This window comes from Danio rerio, chromosome 10 (assembly GCF_052040795.2).
Source record: "Danio rerio strain M-AB ecotype USA chromosome 10, GRCz13ab, whole genome shotgun sequence".
NCBI lineage: Eukaryota > Metazoa > Chordata > Actinopteri > Cypriniformes > Danionidae > Danio > Danio rerio.
The window spans coordinates 42,175,001-42,196,518 of record NC_141030.1 but is presented as its reverse complement, the minus strand read 5'-3'; the positions used below and the strand labels follow the sequence as shown (position 1 = coordinate 42,196,518).

The following is a 21,518-nucleotide window of genomic DNA, read 5'->3' as shown; positions in this document are numbered from 1 at the left end:
AGTAAGTGACAAACTGCAAGCTTTTGGATGTTCCTATCTTCTAAATGCAAATTTTGTCATTGTTTTAAAGTGCACTACATTTATATACAGTATACAGTATCATTAGGACTAACATACTGAAAGTGACACCTTAAAACTTTATTTTAGTAGTAACTGTAAAAGCAAGCACTATTAAGCACTATTTTCGGCACTATTTTTCACTTGGTCTTAAAGCCTTCTTCGATGGGTTATTTTCATAGGTATTTTTAAACAATTTATTCCCCTGGTTTCACAAACAAGGTTTAAGGCTAGTCAAGATTAAATTGCATGTTTGAGCTGTCTCAACTCAAAATAACTTGCGGAGAGATGTTTTAAAATATGTCAATGTAATTTTTTTTTTTTTTTTTTGTCTTCAAGTGCACACCAGTAATATTTTTCTAAGGCCATTTTTATGAATGTGTCTTAAATAGCCTAATTTAACAAAGGCCTAGTCCTGGCTTAACCTAAGCCCTATGGCATAGCAGTCAAAATAGGATGAATGAGCTCATGTACAGTATGGAACAAATTCTGGACCTTTGTCAGTGAGGAGTGGTTCTTTAGAACCACCCGAACCCTTCTTGGCTACGGGCCTGTATGCATTGGTGATTGAAACCCAAAACTTTTTGCTTGTCTAGAAAATGCTTCTTGATTTAAAAATATGTAGATATTTGGACTTGAAACAAGACAAAATCAATAAGTAAGAAAGGCTTTTGTTGCATAAATTGTGTACGCATGGTTAGAGAATATTTTGAGTAATTATTTTAGTGGTCCGTTTGTTGAATTTAAGTTACATTTGCATCTATATGCCAACTAATTCTCATTAGATTTTAAGTAGGCTGTTAGGTTGGGGTTGGGGTTAGGGTTAGTGCAAGTTGACATATACTTGCAAAGGTTCTTATAGTCAGTTAAAAGTCTGCTTGGCAGCCGTATCAACAAATATTAAGCAGGCAGTCTACTAATACTCAAATGGACCTTCTAAGTAAAGTGTTACCTTTTTGTTTGTCTACAAAATGCTTCTTGATTTAAGAATATTCAGATATTTAGACTAGAAAAGCTTGCATTGCAGTAAGTGTAGTTGGGCTTACTAGATGAGCTTTGGCCACTGTGCAGACTGAACAGACTCTCCACAGAGTTACTGGAGTGGTTGTTGCCTTTGGCTAGTGTGCCGTCCACAACGTCAGCTGCTGCAGCTTCATTCTCCTCGCCCTGTAGAGAGAAAAACATCAACAGTGTTCAGCCCACATGCAGGTACGAGTGCCAAGCTGATACGTGACTGGTGTCTTCAGGTGCTAAATCGGGTCTTGTGAGGCCTTGGGCCACTCGAGGGAGCAAAGTCTTTAATCCGCCAGAGCTGCCATTTTTACCTCCGATATGTGGAAGCTGCGTGTAATCCACCAACGCAAGCTCTTTAGAGTAACTACAGCGGCAAATAAAGAAGCACTGCTTTATTCAGTTAGTTTAGTGAAGTTGCTGTTTAAGTAAGTGTGAAATAAATGGGAGAATCACTGTGGTGTGATGTTTTGTTTAGCTTTAGTACTCGCACATACCTCTTTACTTGAAATAGACATGCACTGTAAAAACACGCTGGGTTCCACACAATTTATTTGTGTTGGGACAACATGGAGAAGTTAAGTTAACTGATTAGTTTTTAACATATTTAAGTGGATTAAACTTAAAAACCCCCCCAAAAAAATAAAATAAAATAAACTCAAGAATTGTGTTGTTGCAGCTCATTTTAAATAAGTAGTTTGAACAAAAAGCTAGCATATTTTTTTGGGTGTGGTAGATTTTTCAAGCTTTTAAATAACATTTGCTCTTTTACTTATTTGTTGCTAAACTAATTTACACCCAAAAATTATGAAAATGCTTCGTAAATAATAATAAAATACAAAAACAATACTTAATAATGAAATTATATACTGTTTTTTTTCCATATAAAATCTAATGTCAGCTCTGAACACTTTACTCAACATATTATTTTGCTGCTTGTTCAAACTACTAATGTAAAATGAGCCTGAACAACACTATTCTTAAGGGTTTAAGATTGAGCTCAGGTCGATCTCAAAACTCCCCCGCTGCTGAGAGTTAACTAAGGTTAACTTCCTGAGAGTAAGACATTTAGGAAAATGATTTAAGCTCATTTTTTTTTCTTTAATTATAGAGCATATTTGGATGGTGGGAGGAGGGGGGTTTCCTTCAGATTACGATAGTTGTACAAAGGAAATAATATATATATATATATATATATATATATATATATATATATATATATATATATATATATATATATATATATATATATATATATATATATATATATGACAAATAATGACTTGGGATCCTTTGATCGGAGAAGATAATGTGGGCCAGCTGGCCAATCATGAGCACATGCTCCTCTCGAAATTAGTTTGTTAAACTTCATTTAAAACACATACGTTTTACTACTGTTACAATAGATTCAAAAGACTTAAGAGTCTTTTAAGAAAAATAAGATTAATTAAGTATCACGTTTAACAACTATAGTGAAATGAGATGCAGCGGAATATCCTTGTTGAATTGTCTGTCATGCACTGCTTTCACCAGGGGAGGTGTGCTCAAAGCACCCGCTGACTGCCTTTAGCTCTTACGTCCACATACGCTGCAGCACATGAGAGTGTGTGTGTCTGTGTGTGTGTGATGTGCATTTCCAGTGGTATAGTATGGACGGAGATCTTTTTAGTAACGCCAGTGTGGAAGTAGGTCGTTTTTATTATAAAATGACGTTTTAAAACTAAAACGTATTAGTTTAAACGGGGCCTTAATCGATTTGTGTTGAATGAAATGTGTGGAACCCTGCATTTTTTTACAGTGTTGGAATATACAGTAGCAGATCATAAACACTACTTGTACAATATTGTATGGTAATTTCTATCTTTTTTTTAGCTTTTTTTCCCCCCAAAAAACACATTTTTCCATGAGTAGATACTGAGCTATCACTGTGAGTTTGACGCATTATAAACTCTTAGAAAATAAAACACCTCTCAGTTTAACTTTTTATTCCCAAATTTAAAAACCATTTTGTTGTCTATCAAATGAAACAAACATAAAGTAAGGAATCTCCTTTAATGATTAAATGAATTTTGGCAAAATTAAATATACAAATATGGGTGAGATAACCTCGAACATGCTAAATATATAAAAAATAAAACAATTTAATGTTGGTAATTTCTATGCTACTTCTGTTTAATAACTTAATGACATTTTAGTGGATGCCTTTTGGAAATCGTGATAAAAAAACAATATAACAGTCATAATTTTTGCCACCAAAAAAACAACTACAAATAAATGGAACACATTCTAAAATATGAAAACATGACCAAATTCACCCTATAAAGACTATTTATGATGTAACATTTAGTAACATCATCAAATTTCAATCTCAGAACAGCAGTTTTGATTGTTGATTAAAATAAAAATCACTTGTAGCTTAACCTAAAGGACCCTCACCTCTAAGAGTGTTTCAACATCGCTCGATTAAGGCTTTTGATGCTGTTTTAAAAGTTAAAGGTGAGTGCTCACCGTTTCCTCTGACAGGGCTTTCGTGTATTTCCGGCCCATTTTTTTCCGCATGGTCAGCGAGATGTTCTTCATCTTCTTGCTTAGACCTCCTGATTTACTGGGATCCACCTCAGGGCTTTCCACAGGCTACACACACACACACCTGAATTTCAATACTAGACATTCTAGTGTTTATGCACATTACTGAAAAGTAAAACACTCACCAAACTTTCTACTTTATCCTCTGCCTTGACCTGATTGGGCTGTTGTCTGTCAAATATCCCAAAACTGGTGGACCGCTGAAAGAAAACAAAGAGATAAACTCGATTAGCAGTGGTCAACAGTCTTGATTTGGTTGTTCATTTTACACCACAGAGTTTTGTGGTCACTGACGAGATCTCCAAACACAGTGACTGTTTCACATGGAGTTTGTTTGCTAGCTAAAAAAACAAGAATGTAATTCAATCCAGTGTTTACGTAATGTATTATTTCACCAGAACAGATGGACAGAGAGTTTTAATTAATTAAAAAATAGATAAATATTTTACCTTTGGCTTGTTTCTTGATTTATCAGAGGCATTTGATGGTTTTCTTTGAAGCATTTTTAGTGATTCTGTTTTATTTCTCCTCTGTCAGAAAGCAGCTCAGCTCTTATTGAAGACACTTGTACTGGCCTGAAGCCACTCACACACTCAGTCAAGTCGAAACTTACTTCCTCACCACACACAGGATGTGAGTGAGCGTCTACTCGACATCTCTAATCACTGGCTTTAAAAAAAGTGCCCTCGTCCCAGTGACAACTTTTTAGAGCACTACATGCAACTGTTGCAATGTAATTTCTGTGACCTTTAGATTTACAAACGCAATGTTGTTAGCATTCATTTATTAATATGTACAGTATTAAAAGCATGACCAGAACATTTATTTAAAATGACTAAATGTTTTTAAAATAACTAGTGATGCTCACCATAGCTGTATTTATTTTATCCCAAAAATTTATTTATAATAAATAGCTTTTATATTTATGGTTAAGGTTAATTCATTTATTTTTATTCATCACCGTTTTTTTTTTGGTTTTTTGTTTTTTTTGCAGTATCTTCTCTCTTGTTAAGATTTTAGATAATACATCAGCTTCCTGTTTTGCATACTTCTGTAGTTTTATCACCTTTCCTTTTAACAGCTTTTATCACCTTTCTCTTATTACAGCTACTAAAGTGATTAATTCACATCCAGAGAGAGAGATCAGTTTGTTGTAGTTACGTGTGTGTGTGTGTGTGTGTGTGTATATATATAGTGATGGGCAAAAACTGTTTGTGAATAATTGCACCTGAAACAAAAGTTTGTTTAGACTTAAGATATGTGTGTATTACTGTAAAAAAGTTATTTCCGGCAGCTGGAAAAAAAATGTAAAAGAACAGCCATTCAATTACAGAAATGTACTGTAAAATAACAGACATTAAACTATAGAAATTTCCTTGAATTTAAATTTCTGGTACATTTCTGTAATTCAACCTTGCTTATTTTACAGTAAATTTCTGTAATTTAAAGGCTGTTATTTTATGGTTTATTTCCGGCACCCCACTTGCCGGAAATAAACCAAAAAATTAAGTTTTTAAAAAAGTATTGTGTGTGTGTGTGTGTGTGTGTGTGTGTGTGTGTGTGTGTGTGTCTATCCATCCATCTATCCATCTATCCATCCATCCATCCATCCATCCATCCATCCATCCATACAACAGTTCTGTCTGGTTTTCAAATCTGATTGGCTGATAGCTGTGATATATTTAAGTAATATCAGCACCCGTACAGCCTTTTTAACCTTTGTGTATTACTCTGCCCACATACAGCCAGCAAAAAGCAGACACTACAGAAGATGCTTGCTCAACTGTTTAACTGTCAGCTTATGATTTGAATCCAGAAGAAAGTAGTTCCTCATACAAAAGCACATATAAACACAATATCACACGAGTAGCAATGCAATATGGCTGTATATCGGCACTGGTGGGGGCTATAAGGCACTCTGCCTGTGGCCTCGTGCCAACGCACGCCTCCCACCAGTGCCGATATACAGCCATATTACATTGCTACTCGTGTGATATTGCTCATATGTAATCATATATTTGAGAAAATGTTTATTTATATTTAAAAATATATTTATAATTACAAATGATATCTAAAAATTGATGTAACAAAGAATTCACTAACTCATATACACTGCTCAAAAAACTAAAGGGAACAATTAAACAACAATGTAACTCCAAGTGTTCCCTTTATTTTTTTGAGAAGTATAAATTATGCCAATATTTTTTTTGCGTCTATTTTTTTTAGACGCGATTTAAATACAATCACTCTGATACTAATTATTAGCTCTCCTTTTTAAAATTGTATTCTTTAAAAGAAATTATAATTTAAGTGGTGTTTAACAGACCAAGTACATTTATACAGTGTTTCCTATATTTAAAATTTTTCATTTATATTTTTTCTTTATTTTGTATATTATTTATTCTGGAGAAAGTTTTATTTAGTTTTACTTTTGTTTGGCTGTAATAAATAAAAAAAAAAGTGTTTTCATGTTTGAGAGAAATTTTAGGGTCAAAATTATTAGCCCCCTTATGATGTATTCCCAATTGTCTACAGAACAAACCACTGTTTTCCAATTACCGGTCTAATTGCCCTAACTTTCCTAGTTAACCCAATTAACCTAGTTAATACAACCTAGTACTAGTGTCTTGCAAAATAAGTAGAAAATATTATATACATTCATCATGGCAAAGAAAATATAAATTAGTTATTAGAAGTTAGTTAATAAAACTATTATATTCAAAAGTGTGTTCTTCTCTCAGTTAAACAACACTTGGGAAATAATTTTAAAAGGAAAAGTCCAGAATCTCACCAGCGCATCAGGCTTGTCCAGCTCCATGACAGAGTGTGTGATCCACGTGTCCTGCTGGTATCGTTTGTAGGGGTCGAGACGCTGGAAAAGATCTTCATATCTGTCCCAATCCGTGTCTCTGGGCAGGGTGAAATTAAAGTTGTACATCACCTGTTCAGCTGTTGACCTGTGGCAGGTGTGCGTGGACGTGTCCCATGCTGGAGAAAAAGCCACGGGGCTATAATACTCATAAAAAAGCTCTGGAAGCGTGTCGTTCTCCTGCAAGGGCTGCTGGGATTGCGCTGTTGGACGTGAAGGAGCTCTTGTCGGCTTCTTCTCAGCTTTTTTGGTTAAACTTATGCAGGTGATGACAGGACTGTGATGTTTGCTGTTGGATTCAGTCAGATTACCTGAAGGACATAACAATTATGATGAAGCTTTTGAATTTTAAAGCTGCAGGATTAATTAATAAAAGACATGATCTCGGTTAGGGCTAGGCGTTACAGCAAAAATAATTGTCATGATATCATGTTTCAATATAGATAATTGTTCATTATTTGTTTTTACAATCCATTTTTGAAATGTTATGATTTTTTATTTAACCACTTTATTAGGTTGTCCGTGGGGTTCTTAAAGGTACTAAACATTTTTTAGATACATTTTCAATTTGTGTGCAGGCCTTTATTCTAAAGTTTGCAGGGATTTATTTATATGTTGAGAGTAGGACCTTAGCGATATCGCACGCGCGCTGATAAAAACTGGGTGACCGGCTGGCTTGCGGTCAACCATATAGGCCAGCTACTTTGGTTTATTTTATTTATTTATTTATGTAATTGAAACATAATTATATATATTTGAATTAATAAGTTTTAAATATATATATTCATAATTAAATTAAAACAATTAAAATATTTTATTGGACTTAATTTTTTATTAAGTTATTTAAATAAAATAAAATATATTTTAAGAGTTTGTTTAAAATTAAATTTTTTTTGTTGTTAATATTGGTTTTATTTATTTATTAATCTAAAATGAAATTTAAATAAATAGATAAATTTAATTATTTATGCAATTGAAATATAATTTAATCTATATAATTTAATTTAATTATTTATTTATTTAAATGAATTTAATTATTTATGTAATTGAAATATAATTCAAGAATATATAATTTAATTAAATAATATATATTTATTTATATTAAATTAAAAACCAAATTTTTTTTTTAAAACTTTTTTTATTCATTTATTTAAATGAAATAAAATGTATTTTAAGAATTTGTTTAATTTTTTGGTTTTGTTAATTTTGGTTTATTTTATTTATTTAAAGTGAAATTTAAATAAATAGATGAGTTAATTAATTTAATTATTTATTTATGTTTTTGAAATATAATTTAATAAATAAAATAAAATATATATTTATTTATTTATTTATTAAATTAAATAATAATTACATTTTTCCCAGAGATGGGTTGCAGCTGGAAGGGCATCCGCTGCCTAAAAATTTGCTGGATAAGTTGCCGGTTCATTCCGCTGTGGCGACCCCGGATTAGTAAAGGGACTAAGCCGACAAGAAAATGAAGGAATGAACGAATAATTAAATTAAATACAATTGAAATAGTTTTAATTTGATTTTTAAAATAATTTATTTAATTTTAAAAAAATGTATTTTAATATTTTTAAATAAATTTTAATATTTTTTTATTGATTTTTATTTTTTTAAATGAACAAAGTAATTTAATTATTTAAAATAACTAAAATGTAATAAAATATTTTTTTACTTAAATTGTTTTATTTATTTTTTTGTCTATTTCTCACCATCATGCTCAGTGCTGTTCCGAATCTCCTCCACACTGTTTTGACCACCTTTTAAAATGTATTTTATGTTAAATTTGTATTTATATAGTTTAATTCATTATTATTTTATCTGTTTCTCACCAGCAGCTTCAGTGCTGTTCCTCATCTCCTCCATACTGTTTTGACCTCCCTTTTTCCCTCCCACCAGTTTCTGGATCTTCTTCAGCGTGCCCTGCGCCTCGTCCTCCACCTCTGACCTCCTGGCCTGAAATAGTGGCATTGGGTTATTTCAGCAAATGAAGGAGATCACAGGCTCTCTATACAGCTGACCGGCCTCAAGATCAACGCACAAGAGTTTCCACGAACGGCTGCCGATTCTGGGTAATGCTAACACACTCTGACCTCCGGCACTGACCTTATTAAATGCCTCTCACAGATGTGCTTTCTGACACTCACAAGTCACTGAGTTCCTCATAATCTGACCTATTTCTGTCAACTTTTTTTTTTATATATATATTTTTTTGTTTTTTTAATATCAAAAGACATCCAAAACAAGATCTGAATCTACACATGCTTTTGTAGGGATACACAATTTATATCAGTAACAGATATCAGTTATCTGTCAATGCGTTTGTAGATTTTCCTTATTATCTGCTCAGTATCTCAAATCGTCATAATACTGTAAATGTTGTGATGTCTTGATTTTAAGATAAATATAGTATTTTAAAAAGATGGTTTAGTTTTTGTTTTATTTTGTTTTTATTTATTTAAAAAAATATATGGACCAGTTTTAATTACGGATTTTTTATTTTAATTGATTAAATATACCAATAATATCACACATAAATATTATGATTTAAATCATTTAAAGCGGTTTAAGTTTGTTTCTTTAAAATAATTTTGCATTTTTGTACAAGCTTTTTTTTTTTAGAAGAATTAAATATTTTTACAGAATCATGCTGTATTGTTTATTGATTTACAACTAAATTTAATTAATTAATTATAAAATAAAATAAAACGTTTATTTTATGCAATTATTCATTGTTTAAATAAAATAACATTTTAATAAATTTTTTAAATTACTTTATTTTACTTTTTTATTCATTTATTTAAATGAAAAAAGTGTATTAATAATTTTTTAAATATCTTAATATTTTATTTTTTATTGTTTTCTTATTTATTTATTAAAAATGAAATTAAAACAAATAAATTAACAAAGTATTTTAATTATTCAAATGAAGTTTATTTTTTATGTTAGCATTTTAAAATTTGTCTTTTTTTAATTGATTAAATATACCATTATTACATTTAAATATTTAAATAGTTCAAAGTAGTTTGTAAAGTTTACATTTCTTTTAAAATTATATTTTATAATAAGATATTTTTTATATGTTAATATAACCTTTTTTTAAAGCAAATAAAATATTTAATGCAGATTTTAATGTTAAATTTTTTACTCAAAATATGACAATTTTATTATGTCAATTTTATTTAAAAAATGTATAATTTATTAAAAATGTCAGTCATGTCAATTTCAGCCAATTTTTTATTAAGAAGGTGAAGTTTTGATTTCTTCAAAATAAAATTACATTTTAATATAAACCACTCTTTTATAAATTGTTTTAATTATATTGCAATTTACTATCAGCCACTATTTAATTTTACATTATTTCACGTGTGTGTGTGTGTGTGTGTGTGTGTGTGTGTGCGTGTGTGCGTGTGTGCGTGTGTGCGTGTGTGCGTGTGTGCGTGTGTGTGTGTGTGTATATATATATATATATATATATATATATATATATATATATAATTTCTTTTAAATTTAGTATCTGTAGAACATGAAACTATGGGGTTAAGTGTATATATGCAGCACAACAAAGTGCAAAAACTATTACAAAGTTCACAGTTTTAGGCAGAAAAACACTCACCAAGTCCTGCTGTCTGCATTCAGAGTTTTCTCTGTTGGGATTCCAGGCTTCAAAATTCACACCCTGTGAATAAAACCAGCAATGCTGAACTTATAAATGCAGAAATTATTGATTGATATTGCCTTTGAGAAGAGTTCCCACATCTGACATTGAATGACTGATCAAAGTGCAGCATCACACAGATGACTGAAGCGCATTAGTGTAATGGAGAATTTAATCAGAGGGAAATCTATCCTGTATTACCAAGAGACACACTTTCTGTTACATAAAAGTGAGTGTTTTTTTTTTTTCAGCAGTGATTTACCTGACCGCAGGGATTTTTAACTGCTTTCTCTGAATTCCCCCGCTCCTCTTTCTCTTCTCTGGAGAGAAGTTTTGACCGGTGATGATCTTTGGCCGCCTCTAAGATTAAAATACAGCACAATTTAGCTCAGCCTCTGGATTTATAAACTATTCAGACAATTCAGATTTAGATGGAAAACTTGTGAAGGTCTGCATAGGGGAAAGAGTGAGACCCTGATCGCATTTTATCTGTCGCTCTGTCAGTGAATCAGTCTGAGCCCAAATCAAATCCTCTGTTTCTCGTGGGCTTTCAGAATTGCTTTGTGTCGTCACTGATCTAATCCACTAAGACTATTCGACGCGCACAGATTTCTCTGACCCCTCACACACACACAAACACACACACTCATTTCATGGGAGTAGCTTGCAGAACCATTAGACACTGTGTATTAATTCCCCGAAACACAATGTTGTGGTGTTGTGTTTGGTATCGTTTGGTACATATGCAGTAATACAATGCTCTTTTTTTTTTTTTTAAATAGCATGCGTTACTGCAAACATGTTAAAGGGCACCTATGATGAAAATCATCTTTTGTAAGCTGTTTGGACAGGACTGTGTGTAGGTACAGTGTCTCCACTGTCATATTGAAGTGAAATAAACACAATAAGTCTCTTTTTTTTAATTTCCTGACGTTAAGGATCCAAATCCCTCCCATTTTGAGGCTCGCCGCAGCGTGACATAGGAGTGTGGTTTCCCCGCCCACCGAATTGATTGACAGACGCGTATTAACATGTCTTTGTTGTAACGGGTTTAATTATATCTACAAGATAGGACATGCACAAAGCAACTGGGATCAAAAGATCTGTTCAGCTCTCTGTGATCATCAATCATCATCAAATGTGATCAAGAATGAGTTTTACAAGTTTAAAACGTTTCTAAAACGGTGCATGTTTGTAATAAATACAGTAAAATCGCTGTAATTCATCACCACAGCAGCATAGTGTCAGTACAATTATAAAAGAGGATGCTTCAATCCCAGTATCTAAACTTAAATCAGGCTTTTTTGTACATTAAAATAATGAATGTCCATACGTGTGTGTGTGTTTGCCCGAACTTTATAATGACATTCTGTGTGACTCATCATTGCAGAAAGGCTTGAATTAACTCCACAACAAATACATCCAATGACATTTGGGGAAGTTCTTACTGTAGTAAGGGAGATCTGCTTCATTCGTGTTTGTCAATGTGCTGTTTATTTGCATGAAGGCTACATGCACTGACACACACATGGGAATGGTGAGCGGGGAGAACCAGCTTATTTGCATTAAAGGCACAGGCAAAAAAAACAGCTACAATGTCCAGACAGTTCAAACTTCCCAGATTTCAAAAGGTAAATTGGATAATCTGATGGGTTTATTTAGCTAAAAGCTTACAGACACATTCTGGAGACACAAAAGACTTGTATTAAATCTTGAAAAGGGGGTAAAATAGGTAAATAAATAAAATAAGTTGAATGCGGCTGTTATTAATATATATATATATATATATATATATATATATATATATATATTGTAGTTTTTTTTTAATCAGAAATCAGAAAGAGCTTTATTGCCTGGTATGTTCGCACACACAAGGTATTTGTTTTCATGACAAAGCTTCTACAGTGCAACAGAATTACAGAGACAGGACTAAAAACAGATAATAAATACCTTTTCAAAATAGAAATAAGTAGTGAATGTAGAGCTATATTACTATATACAATGTTATATGTGCAGCTGTTATGTGCAAATTGGCTTGTTTATGTGTGTTGTTAAATAAGTGAATATGTGTATAAAAGTGTATGGCAAGTAGTGATGTTGGTTCCACAATTATTATTATAAGTGTTCGTGAGATGGATTGCCTGGGGGAAGAAACTGTTATTGTGTCGGCCTGTAACGCCGTGCTCTGTAGTAGAGATCTGCGCGGGACTAAATTTTGAATCCTGTTCCCGCCAGGTGTTCGCCCGAACCCGACCACTCCCGCTTATTTTCAGCATTTGTTGTCCCGCTGCCTGACCCGCCCTGTTTTTTACATGCCGCGCCCGATCCCGCTAAAGAGCGGGGGGAGAACAAAACCGGAAACCACCCAGCCTATAACAAGCTGTCTGTATAAACACACACGCACTCATAAGCACCAAGCACACACACACAGACAAAGCTCTCTCTCTCTCATATTACACACAGACACACACACACACACATAGCAACAAACAAGCTAAACATAGCATCGCGCTGTTTCATTCACACACAAACATACGCATGCTCGCTTGGGAGTCAGGAGCGTTATTGCAAGCTGGCCCGCTCCAGTCCCAAATTAAACCCGTTACCGACCGCTTCCGCGCTTTATTTGAAAATTTATCCCCGCGCCTCAGAAATCTGGTCGGTCACGCAGCTTCTGCGGGACAGGCACGGGAATGCAGACCTCTACTCTGTAGCATCGACCAGAAGGTAAAAGTTCAAATAGGCAGTGTGCTGGGTGTGAGGGGTCCAGAGGGATTTTGGCTGAGCTGTTTTTTAATGGCATGTTTTTTATTGTATTGTTTCAAGACAATTTTCAGCTTCATATTATTCCTTCAACTTGAAATCACTTAAATCACAGATCTCAAACTCGGTTCCTGGAGGGCCGCAGCTCTGCACAGTTTAGTTCCAACCCTAATTAAACTTACCTGATCCAACTAATTGAGTACTTTACACTTGTTTGATACCTACAGATAGGTGTGTTGAAGCAGGGCTGGAACTAAACTCTGCAGAGCTGCGGCCCTCCAGGATTTGAGTTTGACACCCCTGACTTAAAGGGATAGTTCACCCAAAAATGACAATTCTGGCATCATTTATGCACTCTTTACTTGTTCCAGTTCTGGTGCTGATGATTGGGAAGAGTGATGCTCGCTTTCTGTCCATATTTCTTCAGACAAAATCCCCCTCTATCCACCTTTTTATTGCCTGTTTGTCATATAAGCTAAAATTATCAAAAATGTGAAAAAACCAAACCTTATTGACCATCTTATCCCGGACGAGTCCCCATCAAATGCTACTACTTTTATGTTTTAGGTCTAAGAGTTAAGAGGTAAGGTATTAATTAATGTAATGGATGAACTAATAATAAAAGGTTTAGCTATAGCCCTGCCCTTAGATTGTAAAAAAAACTATGAATTTACAGTCTAGATCAGGTTTACAAGCTCAAAAGTCAAAACTGAAAGTCCATTAAGGAAAAATTAAACCCAAATTAAAAATCTAAAGAAATCAATGTGGTGTGTTTTTATTTATTTATTATTATTTTTTGTTTGTTTGTTGGTTGGTTTCGTTTTTTTGTGTATAGCCCATCCTAACTCAATTATCAAACTAAACCTATGCTCCATTTCTCTAACAAACACACAGACACAAACACATACTTTAGCCTCTGTATAGACCCAATACCTGCAGCTGAATGGTTCTTGCCGTTTACCAATCCATCTTTTTTCCTGGTGGATGGCCAGTGGGCATCAGACCCCGTATGATCTGCCAGATAATAACAGGTTATTTTAAGACCAAAACATGGAAGGCAAATGAAATAGTGTTATCATGGTGTTATCGAGAGATGCCAAGTAGGTCAGCAGGGCCGGCATTTGGTCGACAGTGCTCAAAAAATATATTGGAGAAAAGCTTTGCTGGAATTCAGTGGGTCGGATATAAAAAAAAATCAGTTCATTTTTCATTTTTTTATTTATTTTTTGAAAGCTCAGTCCTTAATCCTCGAAACAAAGCAAAAATGCAGACACATAAAGCTTAAAGCTTCAGTTCCAGACAGATGAATTCCCAGTCTTTGAATGAAATGATCAAACTTTGGATTATGAGTCTGACAGACCTTTAAACTCTTTGACATTTTAGTCTACGGACAGCACTGCAATACATGATCCCTGGATCAGAAAAGCAGTCAATGTTTGGAAATCAAGATTTATACATCAATTAAAAGAAGAATAAATAATATTTCCATTAATGAATGGGTTGCTAAGATAATTTTAAGATACAATAATTAAAAATCTGAGGGTTGTTTCCCAGACATGGGTTGCGGCTGGAAGGGCATCCACTTAGTAAAAATTTGCTGGATAAGTTGGCGGTTCATTCCGCTGTGGCGACCCCAGATTAATAAAGGGACTAAGCCGACAAAAAAATGAATGAATGAATGAATGAAACTGAGGGTTCAAAAAACTCTAAATATTGAGAATCACCTTCAAAATTGATTAAGTTCATGCCAAGTATATATTAGACATTTATATTAATTAACAAATATATTAATACATTTATTACTGTATTTATTCATCTTTGTTCATGCTAGTTAATGGAAGTAAAGTAGTTCATTGTTAACTCACAGTGCATTACCTAATGTTAACAAGCATGAATTTAGATTTAATAATGAATTAGTAAATGTTGAATTATGATTAATAAATGATGTGCAAGTGTTGTTCCTTATTAGTATACTTTAATAAATACATTAACAAAACCTTATTGTAAAGTGTGACTAAATTTACTAAACATCTTCATGGAAAATATTTCAAATTTTCTAGTGATTTTTGGATTTTTGACAGAATTTGCCCTCTCCTGTGGTTTGTAACATAATGGTCAGCACAAATGTCTTGATACCTCAGGCTGTTGATGTTGCCATCCACTCTGCAGAGCTCTCGCACACCCCCACACTGAATATAATCCCAAACTATGATTTTTCCTTCACCAAACTTGACTAAATTTTGTGAGAATCTTTGGTCCATGCGGGTTCCAATAGGTCTTCTGCAGTATTTGTGATGATTGGGATGATTAAACAGATGATTCACCTCAAAATCTAACTTCTGCCGCTTTTCCAAATGATCAACTCGAAGTCAAGTTATTATTTGTTGCTCTTACAACTGGGATCGACAACAAGACTTTTATCAGGCAGTGTATATTAATGCAACCTATCACACATTAGGGATGTAGATTAATACACTGCAAAAAATGCTTTTCATGCTTAGATTTTTTGTCTTGTTTCTAGTCTAAATATCTAAAATTTCTTATATCAAGAAGCATTTTTTAGAAAAGCAAAACATATTGCCTTGTTTTGAGAAATAATATGCCAATATTAAATCAGTTTTTCCTTAAAACAAGCAAAATAATCTGCCAATGGGTTAAACAAATTAATCTTGTTTTTTCTTTTGACGTAAGATTATTTCGCTTACCCCATTGGCAGATTATTTTGCTTGTTTTAAGGAAAAACTGACTTAATATTGGGATAATATTTCTCAAAACAAGGCAATTTGTTTTGCTTGTTTAGAAAATTCTTCTTGATTTAGAATTTTTAGATATTTGGACTAGAAACAAGACAAAAAATCTAAGTAAGAAAAGCATTTTTTAATGAACTGTTGATCAATTTTCATGTTTAAAATAAGCAGACAAACCTGTAGTCTCGTCTTCGGATGTCGATTGTAATTGGGACCTGTTATGTGTAAAGGAAAATATATAAGGTTGTTATAGTAACATTTAAACATTATACTCCAACAGCAAACATATTTAAAACTGTTGACAGACCTACACCCCTATTTTTTAAGTTTACACATGTTCAACTTCTTCCTAATCAAACAAACAACACATCAGAATCAACTCATCAGAACACTAGAAGGGACTTCAAAACCTAAAATGAACTAGTCAGATAATGGAGACAAATTTTATAAATCTTAACTAAAATAGTTACAAAAGTTGATGCTTGGAAGCAGTTCGGACACAGCAGACTTGCATGTTAAGTAATCAGTGACACTATTGGGCAATGCTGCTGTTGTCAGAGCTCAAGAAGAACAGATGCTTGTTAGATAAACAGATTACATAACTAGCTTTAATGACTTAAGACTAGTAGCCTATTCTCTGTCGGCTGTTAAGAGAAAGCAACCCTTCATGAATCACAGAGTCAGTTCAGGTAAACGAATTTGAATGTGCTTGAATCATTTGGACATTTCACTCATTCACTAGAGAGGTTTAGTGAGTTTAAATGCTAATCTTCCATAAGTAAACATAATCCATATAGCATAAAAATCTAGTCTTTTTTGTGTGAATATTACTCAGAAGTTCGATTAGTAAACCACATAATTGACATAGACACACTAAAGATAATCTGATTGACATAACTTGCTTTAAAATGTAAAGGTATTAAAACAGAATGCTCAAACGAAATGCACCTGCTATTCTAGCATCAACCATACAGTAGCATTAAATGGGTGACTTAGACCAGTAACTAAATCCCTCACACTTGTCCCAATTAATATAATCCTAATCCAGCTCCCGCATTCTATCATAAAACACAGCATACGGCACTGCATGAGCTAATGTGGACACTTAATTTCGAAAACTCTCGCACTGAATCGAACTATAGTTTCAGAAAAAAAGATATCTGTTATTGTTTACAGAAAAAGAAAGGGTTTTAAGAAAAGTATTATTTTGTATAATCTTTATATAAATATCTGAAATCATTTCCTTTATTAAAATAAGCGTTCTATGAGTCTTAAATATTATAAATGTGTACAGAGAGATCCAGAACTTACTTCTTCTTAGCTTTTTCCAGTGTCTTACTTTCACGAGTTTTACTTGTGTGAGTCTCTGGAAGCTTCTGTAATGAGAAACCAAAACATATTTAGTGTTTGTCTTCATTTTTATTCAGAATATACCAGTCATGCTGGATAAATTGGCGTATATCCACCATTATTTTTGTAGACTTTTAAATCACTAACAGAGTTGACGTTTTTAACCATTTTGTGCTTTAGCTCAAACCAGATATCACATGGCATGTCTAAAACAGAATTTCCATCATATTATTGTTTTAAAAAAGTGAATGAGAAATTCACTACAATATCACACACAACAGGGTTGGCACATGTTTAATCTGCTATTGGTTTATCCGAAATATTTTGTGCGTAACAATGAGAGAAGAATAATGTCATGCCTCAATCCCTATTTCCCACCAGAGGATGTGACATCACTTTGAGCAAGTTACATACTTACATACTTAGTGCCTGAGGTGATCATTGTCATTGTAGTTTATGCTGTTGTTTTGCCATGACTTTAACACTGAATATAGCCCATCATCAGTACCTGAAGTGATCATTGTCATTGTAGTTTATGCTGCTGTTTTACCGCATCTTTAAAGCCCATAATTAGTGCCTGAGGTGATCATTGTCATTGTAGTTTATGCTGTTGTTTTGCCATGACTTTAACACTGAATACAGCCCATAATCAGTACCTGAAGTGATCATTGTCATTGTAGTTTGATGTTGTTTTGCTGTGACTTTAACACTGAATAAAGCCCATAATCAGTACCTGAGGTGATCATTGTCATTGTAGTTTATGATGTTGTTTTGCCACTACATTACCGCTGAATAAAGCCCATAATTAGTAGCTGAGGTGATCATTGTCATTTTAGTTTATGCTGTTGTTTTGCCAGTACATTTACACTGAATAAAGCCCATAACCAGTAGCTGAGGGGATCATCATCATTGTAGTTTGATGTTGTTTTACCGCTACTTTAACACAGAATAAAGCCCATAATCAGTACCTGAGGTGATCATTGTCATTGTAGTTTGTTGTTTTCTTTTAGTTGCAACTTTTAACACAGAATAAAGCCCATAATCAGTACCTGAGGTGATCATTAGCTGCTTTTCCACTATCGTGCCAAACCGTTCTAAGAACACTTCGGTACGGTTACGGTTGTTTCTCCACTGAGCCTGGAACGGCGCGGCACGATTACAAACCGTTATTGGCCCGGAATTCTCGGCACGGTTAGACAACCGTGCTGAACTGTGCTGACAGATTCTGTGTGTTGACGTCGCGACTCGGTTGCTAAGCTACCACAGCTGGCTCAGCAGAAGCGCGCTAGCCATCAGACATCCTCAATAAACTACAGTACATTTAATATAAAATAATGATCCAGGTCTAAACGATACAGTTTGAAAAGGGTTTTAAAACCATAGAGCAGTCTCTGGCAGAGAAGTGAATAACTCATCACATTCTTACAAAGATATTTTATTCATTAAAGTTATTATTTTATTGACTTGAATACAGACCTACTTCGCCTGCCTGAATGCGAGTTTATTGCACGCAGCGCTGTATTTCACAGCACAAAACTCGCTCTGATCCGGGAGAGACATGCCAGCGACTTGCGCTGCTGACTTTTTTTCCTGCTGCGCATCGAATAAAGCGAATAAAGTCACGCTTTGCATCGTCGATGTCCAAATTCCACAACAACATGACCCATGAAACACGAACTTGCAGACTCTTTAAACAACGAGGAAATAATTGCACTTTTTAATTCAAAGCCAGGACAGCTTGTTAATAACGGCGAGACCACCTGAAGGACGGCGTGTTCGTGTTGTAATGTCGGCCGTCCAAAAGACTTTGCTTGAAAGCTTTACGGAGCGGCACTGTAACTGTCCAAGGTACTGTTGTATGATTTATATTATAGCATATGCACTAATAAACAAGTCAAAAGAATTAATGAATTAAATAAATATGGATTCTTAAATGTCAGTATTGCTTTTACTCAAAAAATATCAATACGTTTTGACAAATGTTTTATAAAAATAAAATGATCAATTTTCATCATTTCAGCTATGGGCAATTATAGGATTCAGTTATACATAAGTTATATGACATTTCTGAGGCATTTAACATGTTTCTGTGTTTTTGTTTTTTTGTGGTGATCTTTAATATAGCTACGCAAATATTTTCTAAAACGTCAAGCAATAATTCGCCTACAGCTTGTTAGTTAATTATGAACACAAAAATAATTATAATAATGAAAATAAAATGATCAAAATAAAAAGATAATAGAGCAGCATTTTGCTAAATATAATAGTGCTTTATATGCTTTAAATCCTGCATTATATGTGTTGTTTCATATTCGTTTTTATTTCACTTGCTGCATTTGTTATTTAATGTTTGAATAGTAAAACAAATAACAGCCATCGCTTAATTGGTTTCATTTTACCATCAAAATGTAGTATATTTTATATCATTATCAACTTTTGATATAAAAACGCAGTGTAATTTAATTAATTGATAAAAATGAAATATTTATGTGCTGTGTTTTTATTAGTGAAAGTGCCCGCTCACCTTTGACAAGGCCTGTCCAAAATTATATTTCTGCGACTATAATGCAAATGCACTATTATTGTTGTCTTATCATTGTTTATTTTTCTGTTATGTTCAGAGATTTTAAACATTATTTATTTCCCCTCCAATTATTTTCAATCATCACGTTACATTTTGGTCATTTTCCCTCCAAATAAAATTTAGCCAGAGCTGCGCAACATGTAAATAAATAAGGGTGCACATTTAGCACTCCTATTCGATAGAGCGGCATAACAGTGTTTAGTCACATGGTTGCTTTTGCTTTTATGAAAAAAAAAAATAGTTTCGGCTCTTATTTAACTTTAATTGAACAAAGGGAGCCGTTTACATTGCGTTACCAAGGCAACTACTGATGCGTTTTGTGTAATGTTTTAAAGAGCTTTGTCGCAGCACGACAGTGGAAAATGAAACCGTATCCGTGCCTGGGTCGGTTTGGCACGGAATGGAACAGTTCTGTTTAAAGAACGATTCAGCACGATAGTGGAAAAGCGGCTAAAGTTATTGTAGTTTGTGCTGTTGTTTTGCTGCATCTTTAAAGCCCATAATCAGTGCCTGAAGTGATCATTGTCATAATAGTTTATGCTGTTGTTTTGCCTTGACTTTAACACCGAATAAAGCCTATAATTAGTATTTGAAGTGATCATTGTCATAGTAGTTTATGCTGTTGTTTTGCCTTGACTTTAACACCGAATAAAGCCTATAATTAGTATTTGAAGTGATCATTGTCATAGTAGTTTGTGCTGTTGTTCTGTCACAGTGTTCCAGAAATAGAAAGCATTTCTAAAATAGAAATTTCATTTGTCGTCATTGTGTATGGTTAAATCAATTTTAACATGTTAAAGATGGCTTTTATCACTCGTTGCGGATTTGTTTCACTTGTAGTTTTAGCACGGTGTAATTATGAAGTATAAAATGTCATAGTTTATGATATTTTGCTATTCTCACTTACATTATTAAACTACAACTACAATCTCCTGCACCCACTAGTAAAAAACCCAAAAAGGATATTTTGTCTGAATGATTTTTTATTTGACTGTATATGAGACTGACATTCACTCAAAATATGACGTTTGTTCAAACTACGTATTTAAAATGAGCCTAAACAACACAATTCTTGAGGTTTTTTGTGGGGACAACTTAATGGTTCAATGTTCAATCCACTTAAATTTGTAAAATCCAGTAAGTTAATTCCTTCATGTTGTCCCAACACAAATCGATTGTGTGGAACCCAGCTTTTTTTTACAGTGTAAAGCACATTATACACATACTGTCAGCTCATGCTAGATCTGCTCAGGACAGAAAGTCATTCTGGGATTTTGGTAATTTCCTAATGAGAGCGACCCGCTGCACTCTCAGATTAATCAGCGGTTTATACAGGTGGCAGCACTTTTGCTTATTAATATTCTGCTCAATGTCACAATGTCGACTCTCATGAAATAACATGTGAATTGTCTTGCATTTTTAGGCACATGCCGATGAACCCACCGTGGCGATGCAAGGCTCGGATCCACTCCACAATCCCATGTTCTTCGCACAGTTAGGGCTGAACGGCCTTCTGGGTAAAGAGTCTTGACTGCTCTGACCAATCTGAGCCGGTTCATACAGGCTGTCTGTTGAGCCATCCTGGAACAAACACAAAGTAAGAAATACAAAAAGACATTCACTTTAAGAAACATGAGCCAGCAAAGTGTCTGTATTTTAACAATTTGGTTCAAATTACACCTCAAATTGTTTTTAGAAATGATATATTTAGATCAATCCAAACAGTGAAACTACATTAGCTGTAAATAATGTAGATAATTTGAGTAGAAAATGGAAACTTTTTTTTTTTTTTACTTAAAATTGTCATGTTTAATTGTTTGTGTGTGTGTGTGTGTGTGTGTGTGTATATTTAAAGAATATATATAATTTTATCAAACTTAATTTTAA

General features: G+C 33.6%; 1 protein-coding gene and 1 long non-coding RNA gene across 10 annotated transcripts in view; one reads left to right on the top strand and one right to left on the bottom strand.

Moving 5' to 3' along the window:
- Positions 1 to 21,518, top strand: part of LOC141376441 (uncharacterized) — a 107,489-nt gene that overhangs the window by 9,421 nt on the left and 76,550 nt on the right. For 5 of the 7 annotated variants that reach the window (XR_015501580.1, XR_015501579.1, XR_015501575.1 and 2 more), the window contains exons 3-4: positions 8,429 to 8,601; positions 21,055 to 21,228. This is a non-coding gene — a long non-coding RNA (uncharacterized LOC141376441). Of the gene's footprint in view, positions 1 to 8,428; positions 8,951 to 21,054; positions 21,229 to 21,518 lie in introns of those variants that run through there. The other 2 variants (XR_015501578.1, XR_015501574.1) reach the window with 1 other exon arrangement.
- Positions 1 to 21,518, bottom strand: part of samsn1b (SAM domain, SH3 domain and nuclear localisation signals 1b) — a 31,902-nt gene that overhangs the window by 6,327 nt on the left and 4,057 nt on the right. Inside the window, exons 2-12 of one of the 3 annotated variants that reach the window (XM_087269355.1) lie at positions 21,075 to 21,212; positions 17,009 to 17,073; positions 15,875 to 15,912; positions 13,884 to 13,964; positions 10,450 to 10,547; positions 10,146 to 10,208; positions 8,362 to 8,485; positions 6,446 to 6,834; positions 3,780 to 3,854; positions 3,577 to 3,702; positions 1,104 to 1,224 (exon numbers count right to left, since the gene is read on the bottom strand). In XM_087269355.1, coding sequence (XP_087125481.1) covers positions 1,104 to 1,224; positions 3,577 to 3,702; positions 3,780 to 3,854; positions 6,446 to 6,834; positions 8,362 to 8,485; positions 10,146 to 10,208; positions 10,450 to 10,547; positions 13,884 to 13,964; positions 15,875 to 15,912; positions 17,009 to 17,073; positions 21,075 to 21,212 — 1,318 coding nt within the window. 3 annotated transcript variants of the gene reach the window in all.